The 19,548-nt window shown below is 39.1% G+C and overlaps 1 protein-coding gene across 1 annotated transcript; it reads left to right on the top strand.

Moving 5' to 3' along the window:
* The first annotated feature begins 14,797 nt into the window (after positions 1–14,797).
* Positions 14,798–16,983, top strand: LOC149404425 (uncharacterized). Its single transcript, XM_089607522.1, has 7 exons — positions 14,798–14,955; positions 15,243–15,322; positions 15,374–15,713; positions 15,812–15,922; positions 16,028–16,311; positions 16,370–16,693; positions 16,808–16,983. Exons 1-7 carry the CDS (start codon positions 14,798–14,800, stop codon positions 16,981–16,983), a joined length of 1,473 nt encoding a protein of 490 aa, XP_089463648.1.
* Positions 16,984–19,548: the final 2,565 nt, after the last annotated feature.

Raw genomic sequence — 19,548 nt, 5'->3', positions numbered from 1 at the left:
GTACCTTTTCTCGCTGAAATGAGAGTGCGCCCACTTGGCCGGACCGACATTCAGAAGATAGGCTCGGATTGCTGGGTTCTCCTCATCGAGCATAACCATAAACTTTTCCCACTCAACGACCGTGTACGCATTTGCAGCACCGAAAAATTTCCACTTCGCTTGTTTCGTCAATTCTTTAAACTTATTTCTCACATTTTGCAGTAGATGGAACATGCAGTATCCGTGCTCCGAGTGAGTAAATACCTTTTCGACGGCACGTTTTATTCCTTTGTTCCTGTCGGACACGATGACTTGATGTTCCCTCTCCCCGATCGCCTCTCTTAACTTCGTCAAGAAGTAAACCCACCCAGATGTGGTCTCCGAATCTCCAACACCGAATGCTAGGGGGAAGATCTGCTCGTTTGCGTCCATCGCGCAGGCCAAAAAGAGAGTACCTTTAAAATAATTCTTCAAAAACGTGCCGTCAACGATAATGACAGGACGACACCACTTCCATCCTCGTTTCCATGCGCTAAGAGACATGAAAAAGTTTTTGAAATACCGGCCTCGTACAGTGGTCACAATGTCGAGGGAAGAACCTGGATTAGTTTGCTCTATCATGAACTTTAACGAAGGTAAATTAGCGAAAGATTCTTTGTCGGTGCCGTATAACAACTCCAACGCCTTCTCTTTGCTTCTCCAAGCTTTTTTATACTTCACGTCCACCCCATAATTCTTTTGCATGTCAGCCATGATGTCTCTCGGCCTATACGGAGACAATGTGGGATCTCTGTATTTGTCCTTCATAAAACTCCCTATCAAAGTACAGGTGGCCTGAGGGTGCGTTCCATTTCTGAACTCCGTCGAACATGTATGAACAGAGTCGAATCTGAAAAGATCAGATGTTATGACATATGTCAACGGCTAAATCGATAAATACGTCACTACTTACTTCTTAAGCCATTTTGCATATAACTAAACTTGTCCATACTGACTACATACTTCATACATACAGATAAATAAAAATAATCATAAAAAAAACCAAGTTTGTAAGTGGCAGAATTAATCACCTCCGAATCTGAAATATGCTCGTGTTCCTCATCCTAACTGTGTTGGAATCGATCTAGGGTTTGAGAAAATAATTAACGCTTCGGTAAGCGGCGGAATTTTAAAAATTTTCTTTTAGAAGTAAAACAGTTTTTACTAACCTAGACAAAGAAGCAAGTACGTGTATTTAAAAACTATTATGAGCATAGAAGTTTACTAACCTTTCTTGAAGCTTGAACTTTGAGAAGCTTTTAGAAAGTTGCAACGCTCTTCTCCCTCGCAGCACGTCTCTCTTCCTTTCCTCGGCACCTCGAGCAACCACGAAAGTTTCTATCACTAAATCACTCGAAAGAAAAGGAATTAGTGAGTGGGCACTTTTAAACACGACGACTCGAGAACAAGTCTCAGAGTCGAAGAGCTAAAACCACTAGGTCAAATGAGGACCTAGGTGCCAAAACAAAAACCGAAAATAACTAGAGGGAGAGAGAGAGGATCGGCCACAAGGTCTAGAGAGAGAAGCTCTCAATCTCTAACTTATGTGGGATGACTTGAATGAGAGGAATGAGGCCTCTATTTATAGGGGAGGCATGAGCAAATCTTATTTCCTCTTTTCTACCCATGTTGGACGTTCATGACATGTCATGCAAGTCCTTAGATTTGTTTCCTCATTTGTTCTCTCTTAGTTGGCCGAAAATGCACTTTCCTTCTAAAGGAAATTTGTTTCCTCTTTTTCTTTTGGCAAGTATCTTAATACATCAATGCACAAAATAAACTCTCTTTCCCACTATGGCATGAACGAAATTCAGCCTTATTTTCCTTGGGTTGGACGAAATTTGAGCTTCTAGAAGGAGCTTCTAGATGTTTCTTCAATTGTTCATGACAACATAAGAAAAGCCCATTAAGAATTTTCAAGTAAAATTCTATGAAACGAAATTAATCCTCAAGGCCCAATTACACTATTATGGCTGAGTAATATTTATTTCATTTGTCATCATATGACAATGTCAAAAATAATTTATTGACATTCATTTCGTCCTATGTCCAAAAGGACTAAAATACCCTTTTGACAATTTTCGTAAAACTTGTCTCGTTTTTGTTTTGACTTAGCTTCTAGTTTAACTATTCCTACTCGATGTGATTCGTGACAGTGACCTCATGGATCCAAATGAACAAAGCTTGAGCTAAACACTTGGACTCAAAAGTTCACAAACCTTTTCCAAGTTTAGCTTAATGCCAACTGACTCCACTAAAGAGTTGACACTGAAAATCTCTCGGTTCAAATGAATTTGTTTTCTACTCAAGAATTCGACCTAATTACGATGAGCGGATCCACTGAATATTATCTATGTTTACCCTTCATGAATGTCATCAGCTAGTCGGGATTTACTAAATTACCATTTTACCCTTCTAGCTGTTATTTCCTCAACTCCTTTGTCGCTTGTGAATAAGTTAGAAACAATGTATTGACGAGGAGCTAACAAGTCACATTGTTTCATCCAAAAGAGTCAGGACTCAATTTGGACACTGGCTAGTTCATTTATTCACACTCCAAGGAACAAAGCATGAGGTGACATACATTGCATTTCAGCAATCTTGTACATGAATTCCATATCTATGAGAACTTCACAAAGTTACTCATGACAGACTCACAACTTAGTACTTCACCAATAGGCCTTGTTCGGAATCACATAGTGAGTCCGAACTTTGACTTTCTCAAATGAGAATACTAAGGTGTGAAATGGCATGTCTCATTTCAGGATTAAGGTAAGCATGATGCAATTCATACATAGTGACTTCGAGACATAAGAGGTTAAATGGTTTATTCTTATATTGTCTCTAGAAGTGCACTGGTCAATTCAGTACCTTCGGAAGATACCTAGAAGAACTATAGAGTCCCCAACTCTCAATGCCTCATAACCAGACATCATAGATTCTTCTAACAATCATACTGAGGTCAATAGTCCTTTGACCCTAAGATTGCGAATATATCGTTTTAAGCAAACTACGAAGAGTTTGTTCATGCAAATCTACATTTGTCTCTTCGTAAGTTGTTAGGTTTGTTTATGGACTAAAAGACTAGGGTTTTATCATAAAGCTTCAGACAAGGAAGATTGAATGAACGTTTCAACTTTTTATTAATGAATAAGCAATTACAAGCAAGAGTCTTCGTAAGACTATATTACATCAAATGTACATAAATAGACACTACTACTCTTCTTGTGGGCACCATTGACAACAAACTCCCACTTGACTCAAAGAAGATGTGAGTAGTCCTTTATGCCTAATCCCTCTCGATGTTGGTCGAAGACCATGTTCGCTAGGGCCTTGGTGAATGGATCTGCCAGAGATCTACTTCACCTCCACGTCTCCGCGTTGCGCGATCTCTCGAATCAAATGGTATTTCCTCTCAATATGCTTTAGAGCGCTTATGGCTTCTAGGTTCCTTTGAGTTAGCGACAGCCCCACTATTATCACAATAAAGGGTCATGGGCTAGTCGACGTTTGGAACAATTTCCAAATACTTAAGGAATTTTCTAAGCCATACAGCCTCTTTGGATGCTTCACAAGCAGCCACATATTCTGCTTCCATTGTGGAGTCAGCAATGCAAGATTGCTTAATACTTCTCCACACAACAGCTCCACCATTAAGGATGAACACAGATCCCGAAGTGGATTTCCTGGAATCCTTATCCGCTTGAAAATCGGAGTCGGTATATCTCGTCATAGTCAGGTCAGTACCTGAGTATGTAAGCATCAAGTTCCTAGTTCTTCGAAGATACTTAAGAACATGCTTAACAGCAATCCAGTGCTCGGGTCCAGGGTTGGATTGGAAACGGCTAACTACGCCAACGGCGAAACAGATGTCAGGTCTAGTGCAAAGCATGGTATACATGAGGCTTCCTACGGCAGAGGCGTAAGGAATTTTCCTCATGTCTTCAATCTCTTGTGCAGTCTTGAGAGAGTGAAACTCCATGCCTAAAGGGTGTTTGACCCTTCTTGGAGTCTTGCATCGAGAAGCGATCCATCACCTTATCAATATAAGATTCTTGAGAGAGCGACAGGGTTCGGTTTTTCCTATCTCGAAAGATTTGGATCCCCATAATGTACGCGGCTTCTCCTAGATCCTTCATATCGAATTGTTTTGCCAGCCAGACCTTAACCTCAGATAACTTACCCACGTCATTACCAATGAGTAGTATATCATCGACATATAGTACCAGAAACACAACTTTACCTTCGTGTATTAACTTGTAAACACAAGGCTCATCTATTGACTATTCAAAGCCAAAGCTTTTTACAGTTTCATCGAATCTAATATTCCATGACCTAGATGCTTGCTTTAGTCCATAAATGGATTTAAGCAACTCACAAACCTTGGTCTCTTGACCTTTATCCACGAAACCGTCTGGTTGAGCCATGTAAATGCGCTCGTCAAGATTGCCATTCAGAAAGGCTGTCTTGACATCCATTTGCCAGATCTCATAGTCGAGAGCTGCAGCTATGGATAGGAGTATGCGGATGGATTTAAGCATCGCGACTGGCGAGAAGGTTTCTTCATAGTCAATCCCTTCTTGTTGGGTATAACCCTTCGCCACAAGTCGTACTTTGAACGTCTCAACGTTCCCATCAGGACCCATTTTCTTCTTGTATATCCACTTACACCCTACGGGTTTAATCCCTTCAGGAAGGTCTACAAGTTTCCAGACATTGTTGACATACATCGAGTGTATTTCAACTTTCATGGCGTCAAGCCAAAGGTTTGATTCAGAACAAGCCATCGCTTGGCTATAGGAAACAGGATCATCCATGTCAGAGACGGCTACAAGAGAGTCTCCATAAGACATGTACCTGTCAGGCTTTTGAGTAGCCCTCCCACTACGTCTAAGTACTACTTGACGAGATTCTGATGAGTTAGGTTGTGTTTCAGTTGGGGTAAGAACAGTTCTTACAGATGAGGTAGAAGCTTCATCACCCAACTTTTCTTCAAGCACAATTTTGCTTCTAGGTTTTGCATCCTTCATAAAGTCCTCCTCAAGGAAACGAGCATTCGTGCTAACGAAAGTCTTATCGTCCTCGGGACTATAGAAAGTAAAACCTTTGGTTTCCTTTGGATATCCCACAAACAGGCACAATTCTGACCTACTAGCCAACTTGCTAGTCTTTTGCATCAGCACGTGTGCAGGGCAACCCCAAATTCGGATTTGGCCAAGATTCACTTTACGGCCAGTCCATCGTTCATAAGGAGTACCAGGAACCGTTTTGGACGGAACTTGGTTCAGAATGTAGGCGGCTGTTTCAAGGGCATATCCCCAAAAGGAAAGAGGGAGTGATGAGTAACTCATCATTGATCTAACCATCTCCATAAGAGTTCGGTTTCTTCTCTCTGACACTCCGTTTTGTTGAGGTGTGCCAGGTGCGGTAAGCTGAGAAGCGATACCCTCTTCTTTAAGAAAGTCATCGAACTCTCCAGACATATACTCACCACCTCGATCAGATCGAAGGGTTTTGATCACTTTGCCAGTTTGCTTTTCCACTAAAGCCCTAAAGACCTTAAATACGTTAAAGGTCTCGGATTTGTGTTTGAGCAGTAGACAAAACCATATCGTGAGTAATCATCAGTGAAGGTGACGAAGTATTCGTATCCTCCACGTGCCTGTTGGCTGAGCGGACCACATACATCAGAATGTATTAGTTTCAGCAACTCAGTGGCTCTTCGACCCTTATCAGAGAAAGGTCGCTTAGTCATTTTTCCTTCTATGCAGGATTCACAAGTAGGTAGTGAACCTATTGCAGAGGCTTGGAGTGGACCGTCCCTCACAAGTCTCTTAATCCTATCTAGACTGATATGACCAAGTCTTAAGTGCCATAGGTATGTTGATTTTGTTAGATCGGAGGATTCAGAAAGTTTGATCCTCTTTGGCTCCCTAATTAGATCATTATCTATTTCGGTGTCTAAAAGAGAAGGTTGAGTGGGATAGATGTAGAAAAGAGCATTCTTCATACATGCATCAGTGACAAAAGAATTATCAGGAAACGAAATACGAATTCCATTCTTTATGAACTTTAAACAATAATCTTGCTCACGAAGACGAGCAACGGATATTAAGTTCTTCCCAAAGGTAGGAACAAAATAAACATTATTCAAGTTTAAAGTGCGGTCTTCAAAAGACAGCGTCACGGATCCCACAGCCTTCGCGGACACCAGGCTCCCATCACCCCATTTGAAACAGAACTCGCCTTCCTCTAAGCTTTTGGTTTTCTTGAAACCATTCAGGGAACAAAAAATATGGTTAGTAGCAGCGGAGTCAAGAATCCACGTTGATACATTATCAGCTACTAAGCATGATTCGGTAACTAGTACAATACTATGTTCTTTTGCTTTGAGATAGGCGGGACAGTTTTTTATCGGCCTTGTAAGGTCTCTTCACAGTTCCAGAGGCGGAGGCTTTTTGCTCAGTAGCATGTGCCTCTCCTTGATTCCCCTTTCTCTTAGTGAGACCTTCAGCAGTGTGAAACTCCTTCATAAGCTTGGTAACAGTGTACTCTAGCTTGTTTATGGAGTAGTTCATCTTGGCGGTATCAAGAGATGCGGGGAGAGTTTCTAAGATCATATCTATGATATTCTTCCCATCAATCTCAGATCCTAGGATTTCCATTTTATTCAGAAAACTAATGATCAGTATCATGAATTCTCCAACAGGAGTCCTAGCCTGCATATGACAGTTCATAAACTGTCGGACTGCTTGTAGCCTTGTTTGATGCCTTTGCCCTCCAAACATCTCAAGGAGATTGTAGAGCATGTCAGCGGCAGTCTCGAAGTCACGATGTTGCTCTTTCAGCATATTGTTCGTAGATGCCAAGATATAGCACCTCACAATCTCATCGGATCGAAGCCAGGCCGCTAAGGCGTCATTGTCCTCTTGAGTTGAATCATCATTCGTCAGAGGAGGACACGGGGTGGTGAGTACCCATTTGTGCTTGTTAACGGTAGGTATTATGTCGAGGTTACGTTTCGAGTCTATGTAGTTTTCGTTTTCGAGTTTGGTCGAGGAAAGAATGAAAGAGAGAGAGTTGGGAGACATATTGCCTATAAAAGTTGAAACAAGTTTATGATTAGTCTTTGGTTTAGGATTTAAGTTTGTTTAAGACTTTATAAAATCCAAAGGTGTTATGAACGAAATGACACTTTACTCCTTCGAGGGAAGGCCGCAACGAGTCTCCTTTCATAAGTAAATGACTCATCATTAATGCATAGCCAAGATGTCAATACATCAATTTTGACTAGCCACCTTGTAAATTGGTTTGATCACTCACATCCTTTCGCAGGGCCTCGAGGGAGGATTACTAGGGATTGAGTCTAAGTGTGTAACCAACCACTTAGTCCAAAAGATTGACTTTGAAAAACAATCCGCCGAGGGGAGGTCTTGTCATCATCGTCTCACTCTCGGACGTAGCTCATTGAGCAATGATCAGAGCAAAGCGCCCTTGAGTACTCTCATTTAAGAGAGGGCCACGAGGGTGACTCTTAGTCCGGCGACACTTGTACTTTTCATTAGTGTTGGGGATCGTGGGTTACAAACAACAAGTATAACCCTCCCACTTAGTTTTTGGAGTTGGTTCATCGACTCTTTTAACTTCGGAAACAAATTTCCTAGTTAGAGAGCGACAGAGCGGACAACTAGAAGAGAATCCTAGATCGACATGTTCAGAGCAGTATTAGTGCATAAAGGCACAAGGTACATACTCGATCTTTTCCTATTTTCTATTTCGGGAAAGTGCGTGAGGGAAGTGTGAACTTCAACTCACTCGAACATGTATGAACAGAGTCGAATCTGAAAAGATCAGATGTTATGACATATGTCAACGGCTAAATCGATAAATACGTCACTACTTACTTCTTAAGCCATTTTGCATATAACTAAACTTGTCCATACTGACTACATACTTCATACATACAGATAAATAAAAATAATCATAAAAAAAACCAAGTTTGTAAGTGGCAGAATTAATCACCTCCGAATCTGAAATATGCTCGTGTTCCTCATCCTAACTGTGTTGGAATCGATCTAGGGTTTGAGAAAATAATTAACGCTTCGGTAAGCGGCGGAATTTTAAAAATTTTCTTTTAGAAGTAAAACAGTTTTTACTAACCTAGACAAAGAAGCAAGTACGTGTATTTAAAAACTATTATGAGCATAGAAGTTTACTAACCTTTCTTGAAGCTTGAACTTTGAGAAGCTTTTAGAAAGTTGCAACGCTCTTCTCCCTCGCAGCACGTCTCTCTTCCTTTCCTCGGCACCTCGAGCAACCACGAAAGTTTCTATCACTAAATCACTCGAAAGAAAAGGAATTAGTGAGTGGGCACTTTTAAACACGACGACTCGAGAACAAGTCTCAGAGTCGAAGAGCTAAAACCACTAGGTCAAATGAGGACCTAGGTGCCAAAACAAAAACCGAAAATAACTAGAGGGAGAGAGAGAGGATCGGCCACAAGGTCTAGAGAGAGAAGCTCTCAATCTCTAACTTATGTGGGATGACTTGAATGAGAGGAATGAGGCCTCTATTTATAGGGGAGGCATGAGCAAATCTTATTTCCTCTTTTCTACCCATGTTGGACGTTCATGACATGTCATGCAAGTCCTTGGATTTGTTTCCTCATTTGTTCTCTCTTAGTTGGCCGAAAATGCACTTTCCTTCTAAAGGAAATTTGTTTCCTCTTTTTCTTTTGGCAAGTATCTTAATACATCAATGCACAAAATAAACTCTCTTTCCCACTATGGCATGAACGAAATTCAGCCTTATTTTCCTTGGGTTGGACGAAATTTGAGCTTCTAGAAGGAGCTTCTAGATGTTTCTTCAATTGTTCATGACAACATAAGAAAAGCCCATTAAGAATTTTCAAGTAAAATTCTATGAAACGAAATTAATCCTCAAGGCCCAATTACACTATTATGGCTGAGTAATATTTATTTCATTTGTCATCATATGACAATGTCAAAAATAATTTATTGACATTCATTTCGTCCTATGTCCAAAAGGACTAAAATACCCTTTTGACAATTTTCGTAAAACTTGTCTCGTTTTTGTTTTGACTTAGCTTCTAGTTTAACTATTCCTACTCGATGTGATTCGTGACAGTGACCTCATGGATCCAAATGAACAAAGCTTGAGCTAAACACTTGGACTCAAAAGTTCACAAACCTTTTCCAAGTTTAGCTTAATGCCAACTGACTCCACTAAAGAGTTGACACTGAAAATCTCTCGGTTCAAATGAATTTGTTTTCTACTCAAGAATTCGACCTAATAACGATGAGCGGATCCACTGAATATTATCTATGTTTACCCTTCATGAATGTCATCAGCTAGTCGGGATTTACTAAATTACCATTTTACCCTTCTAGCTGTTATTTCCTCAACTCCTTTGTCGCTTGTGAATAAGTTAGAAACAATGTATTGACGAGGAGCTAACAAGTCACATTGTTTCATCCAAAAGAGTCAGGACTCAATTTGGACACTGGCCAGTTCATTTATTCACACTCCAAGGAACAAAGCATGAGGTGACATACATTGCATTTCAGCAATCTTGTACATGAATTCCATATCTATGAGAACTTCACAAAGTTACTCATGACAGACTCACAACTTAGTACTTCACCAATAGGCCTTGTTCGGAATCACATAGTGAGTCCGAACTTTGACTTTCTCAAATGAGAATACTAAGGTGTGAAATGACATGTCTCATTTCAGGATTAAGGTAAGCATGATGCAATTCATACATAGTGACTTCGAGACATAAGAGGTTAAATGGTTTGTTCTTATATTGTCTCTAGAAGTGCACTGGTCAATTCAGTACCTTCGGAAGATACCTAGAAGAACTATAGAGTCCCCAACTCTCAATGCCTCATAACCAGACATCATAGATTCTTCTAACAATCATACTGAGGTCAATAGTCATTTGACCCTAAGATTGCGAATATATCGTTTTAAGCAAACTACGAAGAGTTTGTTCATGCAAATCTACATTTCTCTCTTCGTAAGTTGTTAGGTTTGTTTATGGACTAAAAGACTAGGGTTTTATCATAAAGCTTCAGACAAGGAAGATTGAATGAACGTTTCAACTTTTTATTAATGAATAAGCAATTACAAGCAAGAGTCTTCGTAAGACTATATTACATCAAATGTACATAAATAGACACTACTACTCTTCTTGTGGGAACCATTGACAACAAACTGCCCGAACAACCCAAGTGCACGTAGGATCGCGGCAAACCACATGGATATACGTTCTAGTAGAGCCTCTGGTCTTGTAACTGAAATGATTTTGAATCGCAAACAAGCTCAAATGCATTTGCAATGCTTTTTTGTTCGCGTACATTCCTCCTTTATAAACAGTTGTTGGGGAATCGATATCAACCACTTCGACGGATCCTTCATCCATACTTGTTGTCAACCCATGCGCTTCAGAAGACGCACCGGATTCACCAGAATAAATGCTCTCACCCGATTCATCACCTTCATCGCTGTCGCGCTCATTACCCATCTCATGTAAGGCTGGAGTGGAGTCTTCTAGGAGTTGGTCTTCTCGAGGTGGTTCGACTGCAACTCGTTCTTGTGGAGGTGGGACTTCTGCTCCTCCGTCTTGTGGAGTTGGGAGTTCTGCAGGTTCAGCTTTTGCACAACCACTCTCGACTGTGTTCGGAGTTGAACCCACACGCGCAGTGTCATTTTCTTCGCCCAAAGGTAAAATATCCAAAACCAAGGAGAATTTCCTTGTATCCGATTTCTGTTTCCGAATGTGCAAATAACAAGCCAAACTCATGTCAGAGTCAATCGTTACAGGTTTTACCGCTCCTTCAGTTTTGTATTTAACATTCAACCTATGTATTTCTGGATTCAACTTCCCCTCTGAACCCGCAAACAATAATTTCATAAAATCTTCGTAGTTTATCGTCGGCGGTATGAGCAATGCATGTGTAACACCGGCTTGGTAATAGTCGTCTCTGAGCCATACACCGTTATGCTTGACGAACGTAAAAATATCTCCTTTCATAACTGCACATCAAAAATCTCAAACACGACATGTCACTAAACGAATACATGCAGATTTCACTAATTAGGTAACATGTCCCTAAGTCTTCAAATCATTGACTCAAGTATATATCACTAATCAAATAACAATGTCACTGCATCTTCAAATAGTTTCTTGTACATGTCACTAATAAACTTACATGTTGTTACATCTTCAAATAATTCCCTCTTGTACATGTTACTAATATATACTGATGTCACTAATCAACAAACATGTCACTAAACCTAAAACAATTAACTACTGGTACATGACAATGTCACTAATCAAGAAACATGTCAATAAACTAAAAACAAGTAACTACATGTACATGTCACTAACATACTATGATTTCCCTAATCACCTACCCCGACACACTAACATGTCACGAATAAAGAAACACACAAAATCAATTATACGTGCCGTTCACCATAAATCTGCTACAGACCTGATCACTGGACTGCACCCTCGACGGACCTGATCAATTATACGCCACGACTCGAAGTTTGCAGATCCTCGACCTAGGGGAACAGAGGTTTGCAGATTCAGAGGATACGACGACGGACCTGTTATGGCAGCGATGACTTCGATCGAGAAGGGAACCTGGAGTGAGAGAGAGAGATCCACAACAGCGATGATTCCGAGAGGAAGAGAGATGATTACGTGGACTGACAGAAAAATCGAACACTCGGAGCGAGAAGGGAAGCTGGGCTGGACTGCGAGAGAAAGAGATCCACCACCGAGACGTGATTCCGAGAGAGAAGGGAAGCTTTGCTGGACTGAGATGTGAGCTGGGAAAAAAATTAGGGTGAGATAGGCTGAGCGAACGGGGTAAACAAAGAGAAAAGAGATAGGTTGCTAAGGGTATAATAGGTAAAAGTTTATTATCTCTCATTTGACTTAGGGTATGGTTTTTTTTACTACTCTTAGTCTGGTAAATATTTGAAAAAAATAGGAAATTAGAAATCTCCCTTAATTTAGTCTTAGATAAGGAAATCATCTTCTTTTCTACCTTATATCGATCAACTTTATTTGTCCACTTTCATTATAAATACGATCATTTTTAGGGACCAAATATTTTTTTTTCTAGTTAAGTTCGGAATGTCTCTGATCTTGTAATCACCGGCGTCGTTTTTGAATTCCTTGCCTTCCATTTTTCTAATACTATTTTTTTTAATTATCAAATTTGTTGACTCTTTAGATTTATGTTGTGTTAATAAATTCTTTATATTTTTCAGCTTCATTCCATGATCATTTCGAATCACTCATGCATTTATCTTCCGAGATTTTCGTAGTTTTAGAAGTTTTTTTTTTAATATGTATTCAATCATTCACGGATTCGCTGATAAATTTCTATACGGAATCTCTATGTTGATTCAAGGTTTTTAGTAAATTAAAACTACCAGGATAATAAATTAATTTATTATTCATAGATGTAGTTGATGGTTGCATTAAAAAACGAGCGTTTTCAAGTTTTATTTATTAAAGATTTGTTTCATCTGGGTCACGGCTCCTTCTGGTTCCCGCATTTCATCGCAAGTTTTCAAGGTATTTCAAGTTAATCAAGATTACTAGTCTAGTTACCATAATTACTGTAAGATATTAGTTATTATTTTTAGAATTAATCCCATTTTTGCCCTCTGGACTCGTACCTCGGTTACATTTCACCCCCTGGACTCGGAAATATTGCAGAACTCAACTCAGAACTTAGACACGTGTTACAAATAGCCACTTCTATCAGTATTTGGACGTTAAGTGGTTACGTGTTTAACACATGTACTGTTCTGAAAGGGTATCAGCGTATTTTTGCATATAATGAATACTTTTAATGTTTAAATATGATCAGATATATTAATTATTAGAATCATTATTAAATATTACAATTGTTTCAAAAATATAAATACTTTTTAAAAAATGAAAGAACAAATCCCGCGTACACACAAATCTAGGGGGGTTTAATCTATCATCGCGAAAATGGTGAAACCTTCGACATCCAAATCTCCGGCGAAATCGAACCCTAGCAGCACTGGATGAGGTTTCAGAATGAAGTCTTCGGCACAGAAAAAGAAAAAAACCGTGCCAGCGAAGTCTCCGACGGCGTACTCGAAGAAAAAATCCCAGGCTCGGAGAAAAAAACCCAAGTCTCCGACGAAAAGAAGAGCTGGTCGAGAGAAAAATTCATCAGAGAGCGCGTCAGTCAATAATAGACCAGTATATGGTGAGAAACCCTTTTTATGTATGTTTGGATCTGTTTTTAGGGTTTGAAAAGTGTAGGAACCATATTTTCTGGTTTTGGTTGGAGTTATGTTTCGATTTCGTAAAGAATCTGAGTAGGGACCACCATTGTTTTGTTGTTTCCTTAGTTTTGAGCGTTAGAAGCTTTAAATACAAAATAATGGGGGGACCAGTGGTGGTGGTTGTCTGTTATTGGTTTTGTGTCCTTTTGAATTTGTTTAGTAGTTGTATTTTAATAATACTTTGGTTGATTTTAATTAAAAATTGTTTAATTATTGTTTCAGGTAAAGGGTCTGGTATGTTCACGTTCAAAGTTCACCATGGGGGTAGAGTGGAAGTGGTGAATGAGCGTTTAACCTACGTTGGTGGTCGGATTGATTACGTAGACCACATAGACGGGGACAGACCGTCGTTGTTGGAGCTAGACAAGATCGTAAAGAAAAATCTTGGATACTCAGCGATTCCCATGTACTATCTGGAACCTTATGGGGAGTTCTTTGCACTGGACTGTGATCTGAGCCTGTTTATAGCAGTGTCAAAGTTGTATGAGGAGTCTGAAGAACTGAATTTGTATCTTGATCACCCCGTACAAGATGCATCTGTTGTAGAAGAGCCTGGACTATGGTCCCCAGTGCCTGTAGTTGAAGAGTTTGAAGCTGAAGAGGAAGAACAAGTTCAAGACTTTGAAGTGGAAGATCCTGAAGAAGTTGAAGAGGGAGAGCCTGGACAGAGTCAAGTCGTGGATGAGGCACAAAGTCAAGTTGAAGACCCTGAGCATGATGGGGACGTTGAAGTTCTTATCGAAAACCTGACTGAAGCTCAATCTGAATTGAGTCTGACTCAACCTGAAGACCCTATTCACAATGAAGACATGATTTACCCTGAACCAGAATTGACTCAGACTCAAACTGAGTTGGACCAAAATGAAGATGAGTTGGGCCCTGAAGTGGATTTGGGCCAGCCTGAAGCAGGGAGTGAACAACATGAGTTGGGCCAGAGTCAAGCAGATGACTTGGGCCAGAGTCAAGCAGAGGAGTTGGGCCATAGTCAAGATGATGACTTGGGCCAGAGTCAAGCAGAGGAGTTGGGCCATAGTCAAGCTGATGACTTGGGTTAGAGTGAAGCACGTGAGTTGGGCCAGAGTCAAGCACATAACTTGGGCCATAATCAAGAGTTTGAGGAGTGTCAAGACCATCTTGATGACCTTGGGCAAGACAGTTGGTTTGAGAACAGTGAAGACGAAGTTGAAGTCAATAGCGTTGCTGTGGACTGTGGTCTAGGATTAAAGGGCAAATGAAAGCTACCTCTTACTGATGATGAAGCCAGTTCTACGAGGACAGTGACTATAACGAGGAGGAAAACATTGTGCTGGAAGAGGAGTCGTCTGGTGAAGATGAGCCTGAGCCTAAGCCTACTAAATTGTCCAGGAAAATTCTCCCCAAGTTTCAAGAATTCCGTGAAGACACTAACATGGCAAACCCCAAGTTTAAGTTGGGCATGGTATTTTCAAGTGGGGCAGTCTTCAAAAATGCCATAAGGGAGTATTCTATCAAGGCAGGCAAAGAGTTGAAGTTCAAAGTGAATGATCGAAACCGAGTTCGAGCAGTTTGCAAGGACGAGTCATGCAAGTGGGTGTGCTATGCGTCTGAAATGAAAGAACCACAACATTCCAGATCATGACCTATGTACCAAAGCATACATGTGCTCGAACAAACAATAACAAATTTTGTACTGCTTCTTGGATGTCCAACAAGTACCTAGAGGAGTTCAAGGACAATGAGAGCTGGTCATCTATCAAGTTCATGAATAAAATCCAGAAGGACTTGATACTTGATTGTTCGAGGACTAAGGCTTAGAGGACTAAGAAAAAAGCCTTGGAAATCATTGATGGCTCTTATGCACACCAATATGCCAGGTTGTGGGACTATGAAGCCGAGTTGAAGAAGACCAATCCAGGAACAACAATCGAGTTCTTAACAGAGGCAGATGAGGAAGGTAATCCAATATTTAAGAGAGTTTACATTTGCTATGGTGGTTGTAAGGCAGGATTCAAAGCTGGCTGTAGGGCAGTAATTGGGTTGGATGGTTGCCACATCAAGGGACACCAAACTGGGCAACTTCTCATGGCCATAAGTATTGATCCTAACAATGGCATGTTCCCTGTTGCCTTTGCTGTTGTGGAGTCAGAGTGTAAAGAGTCTTGGGCATGGTTTCTAAATTATTTGAGAGATGATATCAACATCTACAATGGATACCATTGGACTTTCATAACAGATAAACATAAGGGTTTGATAGAGGCACTCAATGGTATGTGGGAGGAGGGTTCTGTGCAAGCTGAGCATAGGCATTGCGCTCGTCACTTGCAAAGCAATTTTACTCGGGTAAAGTAACTTCTAACACTTTCTATTTTGAATTTTCAAATATGATTTCAGTAGCTTGCATAAGAAGTTAACAGTTTCTTGTTTGTTTATAAAATTTGGTTAGGTGTTTAAGGGACAGTTTTAGAAACATGGCCGCAACCAAGCAGTATCCTGTGGAGAAGTTTCACCAAGAGATGAACTTAATCAGGGATGAGGATGAGGAAGCCTACAACTGGTTATGTGAGAAGAATCCAGTGCATCGGGCAAGAGCCAACTTCAGAACTACTCCAAGATGTGATATACTCCTTAACAACCTCTGTGAGTGTTTCAATGGTAACAGGGCTATTTTACTAGCTCGACAGAGACCCATATTGTCTATGCTAGAGAGGATTAGGATGTATTTAATGAAGAGGATGACCAAACAACGCCTCACTGTGGAGAAATGGCATGGGGACATAGGACCTAGAATCTTCAAAATCATAGAGAAGAACAAGTCCTTGAGTGGTGAAAACATTGTAGAATGGTGTTGGGATTCATTGTATCAAGTTACAAATCTACATGGTCGCATGTATAGAGTTGACTTGGCATTGAAGACATGCTCTTATGGTCGCTTTCAGTTGTCAGGTAATTGTCATGAACTTGAACTTGTATTATTCATGTTATTAATCCTTGAATTTGTCAGGTATTCCTTGTGCTCATGCAATTCAGTGCATTTGGCAAAGGGACGAGCAACCAGAGAACTACATTAGTGAATGCTACAAGAAGTCAACATACATGAATATCTACAAGCACAAAATCTGTGCAATTAATCCCATGGAGCAGTGGCCCGAGACAGGAAAGACACCTATGGGAATGCCTCCCAATAGAGTAGGACCAGGAAGGCCAAAAAAACTAAGACGACTCGAGCACGATGAGGTTTTGCCACCACGTGGGACTAGAATGACCAGGAAACATGTCACAGTCAAATGTTCTAGTTGTGGAAAGTATGGCCACAACCTCACTACATGTTTTAGAAGACAACAAGAAAATTTGGTAAGATTGTACACATTTGGCAGATTTCTTGCTTTAGAAAATCATTGCAATGTCTATAAATGTGGTTAAATTTCTTGATATTGCAAAGACAAGAACAACGTCAAGCCAGGGATGCACATCAACAGGCCAGAGATGCTCAAGATGAATGACGTGGAAGGGGACGTGGACGTGGTGGAGGATCAAGTCAATCAACTCAACAACCCATACAACAAGCAGCTAGTACGAGCCAATCAACTCAACAACCGACACAACAAGCACCGATAAGGGTAAACTCAACAACTCTTAAACCCAATTCTGTTATTTATATGTGGTCATTACTCAAAACCTTTCTGATTGCAGCGGAGTCCTCGAATTAATCGGGCCCCAACCAGGCGTTTCGGCCTTCTACCAAGAACTTTATTTGGAGATTGGATGTAAAGACAATGAAATGTTTTTTTTTTAATCATGTACTGGCTCTTTTTTTGGTGACAAGTTCACAAAATTGAGTACTTTTTTTGGGTGACAAGTTCACAAAACTCAATGGAAAAAATCTATGAATTATGTGTATAAAAACTAGTTCTTTTTGTATTGACAATGTATCAGATTTGTGGCTTTTAAAGTTATTATGGATTTTTATTGGCAATGTATCAGATTTGTGGCTTTGACAATTTTAATGGCTTTTTATACATTACTCAGGTATCAGATTTTTTGTCAATGCCAAACTAAAACCAAACTTCAGACCAAGCTAGAAAATACCACATTCCATTACAAAATACTAATTTACATTACAAAATACCAATTTCAAACTTTAGACCAAACTTCAACTATCATAATCCCCAAAACATTACAACATAACTTGACAATTACATGAGTCTCACTTAACAGACTTAATAAACAACCACAATCAATTCAAAATATATACTTATTTGAAACAGATGACAAGCATGACGAGAACCATATAAAATTTGATCTTTTGCGCTTCTGTAGTTATCTTCTCCCTTAGTCTATTCATCTCATCTTCGTCTCCGCCATAACCATAATTCTTTGACACTTCAACTTGTTTCAAAGCAGCTTCAAGATTGTTAATCCTTTTAAGTAAACCAAGAATTATTTGTACTGACCCTTTACACATCTCAGGATCAACCCAAATCAATATACCACAACCTCTATCGTCGGGACTCTGCTATAAAAACAAGGACACAAAATCAATAACCCAAAACAACAACAAAGACGAGAATATGGGAAATAACAATTACCTTGTATCTTGAACACCCATAAAAACGCCGACCGGGATGATCACCTTTCCACGCCGTCCGCAGAACACACGCCATCTTGCATCGACACCGCGGCCTCTGCTTGTCATCGGAATGTCCATCGTCGACTCCGTCAGAGAAATTACTCGTGGAAGACGACGCCATTGACGAATAGCGGATTGGATTAGGGTTTTGTTTCGGGAAGAATGTTTTTTTTCGCGATCTAGGGTTCAGCCCAAATCGCGATTGAGTTTTGATTTGAGATTTTCGATTTAAGTTCTTTCTTCTATTTATTATTCAAGCTTATTCCATTTAGATTTTAGTTTTCAATTTTTTTTTCATTTCAAATAAACTAAGTCAGGGGTAAATTCATAATTCCACCAAAAAAACATTTAAAATCATGCCACATCATCAAAACGTTATAATTTAACGTCCAAATACTGACGGAAGTGGCTCGTTGTAACACGTGTCTAAGTTTTGAGTTGAGTTCTGCAACATTTCCGAGTCCAAGGGGAGAAATGTAACCGAGGTACGAGTTCAGGGGGGAAAAATGAGATTAATTCGTATTTTTATTGTTGTTTAAATGAAAAAAATTAGTATGTTCAAATTTTTATCAATTCAAATAATTTTGTCATGAATTCAACTTCTTATTTTCGTAGATGATTATAAAATTGCCAGGATTTTGTTAGTAAAATAAAATTAACGTAATAGTATATTTAATTTACCAATCACATAAAGCTTGTTTCTTTATTTTATACGTAAATTGAATTTACTAAGAAGAGTATTTGTAAAATAGTGTATTTTTTTTTTGAAGTGACACTATTGATCAAAATATCTACCTCGTGAAGTTGTTTTGTCTAATAAGTTTTTCTTCTAATTAAATCATACTTTGACTAGTTTTTTTAAAAGAGATGTGAATTATCTATTTAGTTGTGTCTCCCAATATTATATAGGAGATGGATACATATATATATTTTTTTTAATAATTCAATTTTACATCATATTTCATATAATAAATTAATTGAACATTTAAGCACAAAATATAATTTTCAAACGTCAATATTAACGAAAGATGGACATATCTATGAATAAATTTTATCAATTTTTTTTAGATATATATATATATATATATATATATATAGAGAGAGAGAGAGAGAGAGAGAGAGAGAGAGAGAGAGAGAGAGAGAGAGAATGTCATAAAGTGATTGATGTGCCCTTTTTCCTATAGAAAAAAAAAATTTGCTTGGAATTACTCATAGATACCACGATTTCCCATATTAAATTGATAACCTATGACTTACTGAGAATATAATTTTTTTTTTTTTTCATAAGTTTGCAATTACTGCCCATGTAAATAGAGAAAAATAACATACAAAAAAATCTACGGAAAAAAAACTCATTCAGACAACAAAATTCAGTGTCCAATTTTTTCATTTATTAAAAAAAATAATTTATTGCTCTTTGTTTTTAATGTTACCTCATATTTACATATAATTTAATAATTAAAAAAATTAAATTATCTGAAAATAAACTTAAAATAGAGCATCCTCTTGTTTTTTTTAATCATAAGTAAAATGAAAAACGGCTCGTCGTTGAT

The sequence above is a fragment of the Urtica dioica genome, chromosome 2 (assembly GCF_054948205.1).
Source record: "Urtica dioica subsp. dioica isolate 48M chromosome 2, U.dioica_male_clone48M_v1_H2, whole genome shotgun sequence".
NCBI classification, from domain to species: Eukaryota; Viridiplantae; Streptophyta; class Magnoliopsida; order Rosales; family Urticaceae; genus Urtica; species Urtica dioica.
Note: the sequence above shows the minus strand (reverse complement) of the source record. Positions and strands in the feature narration are given on the sequence as shown.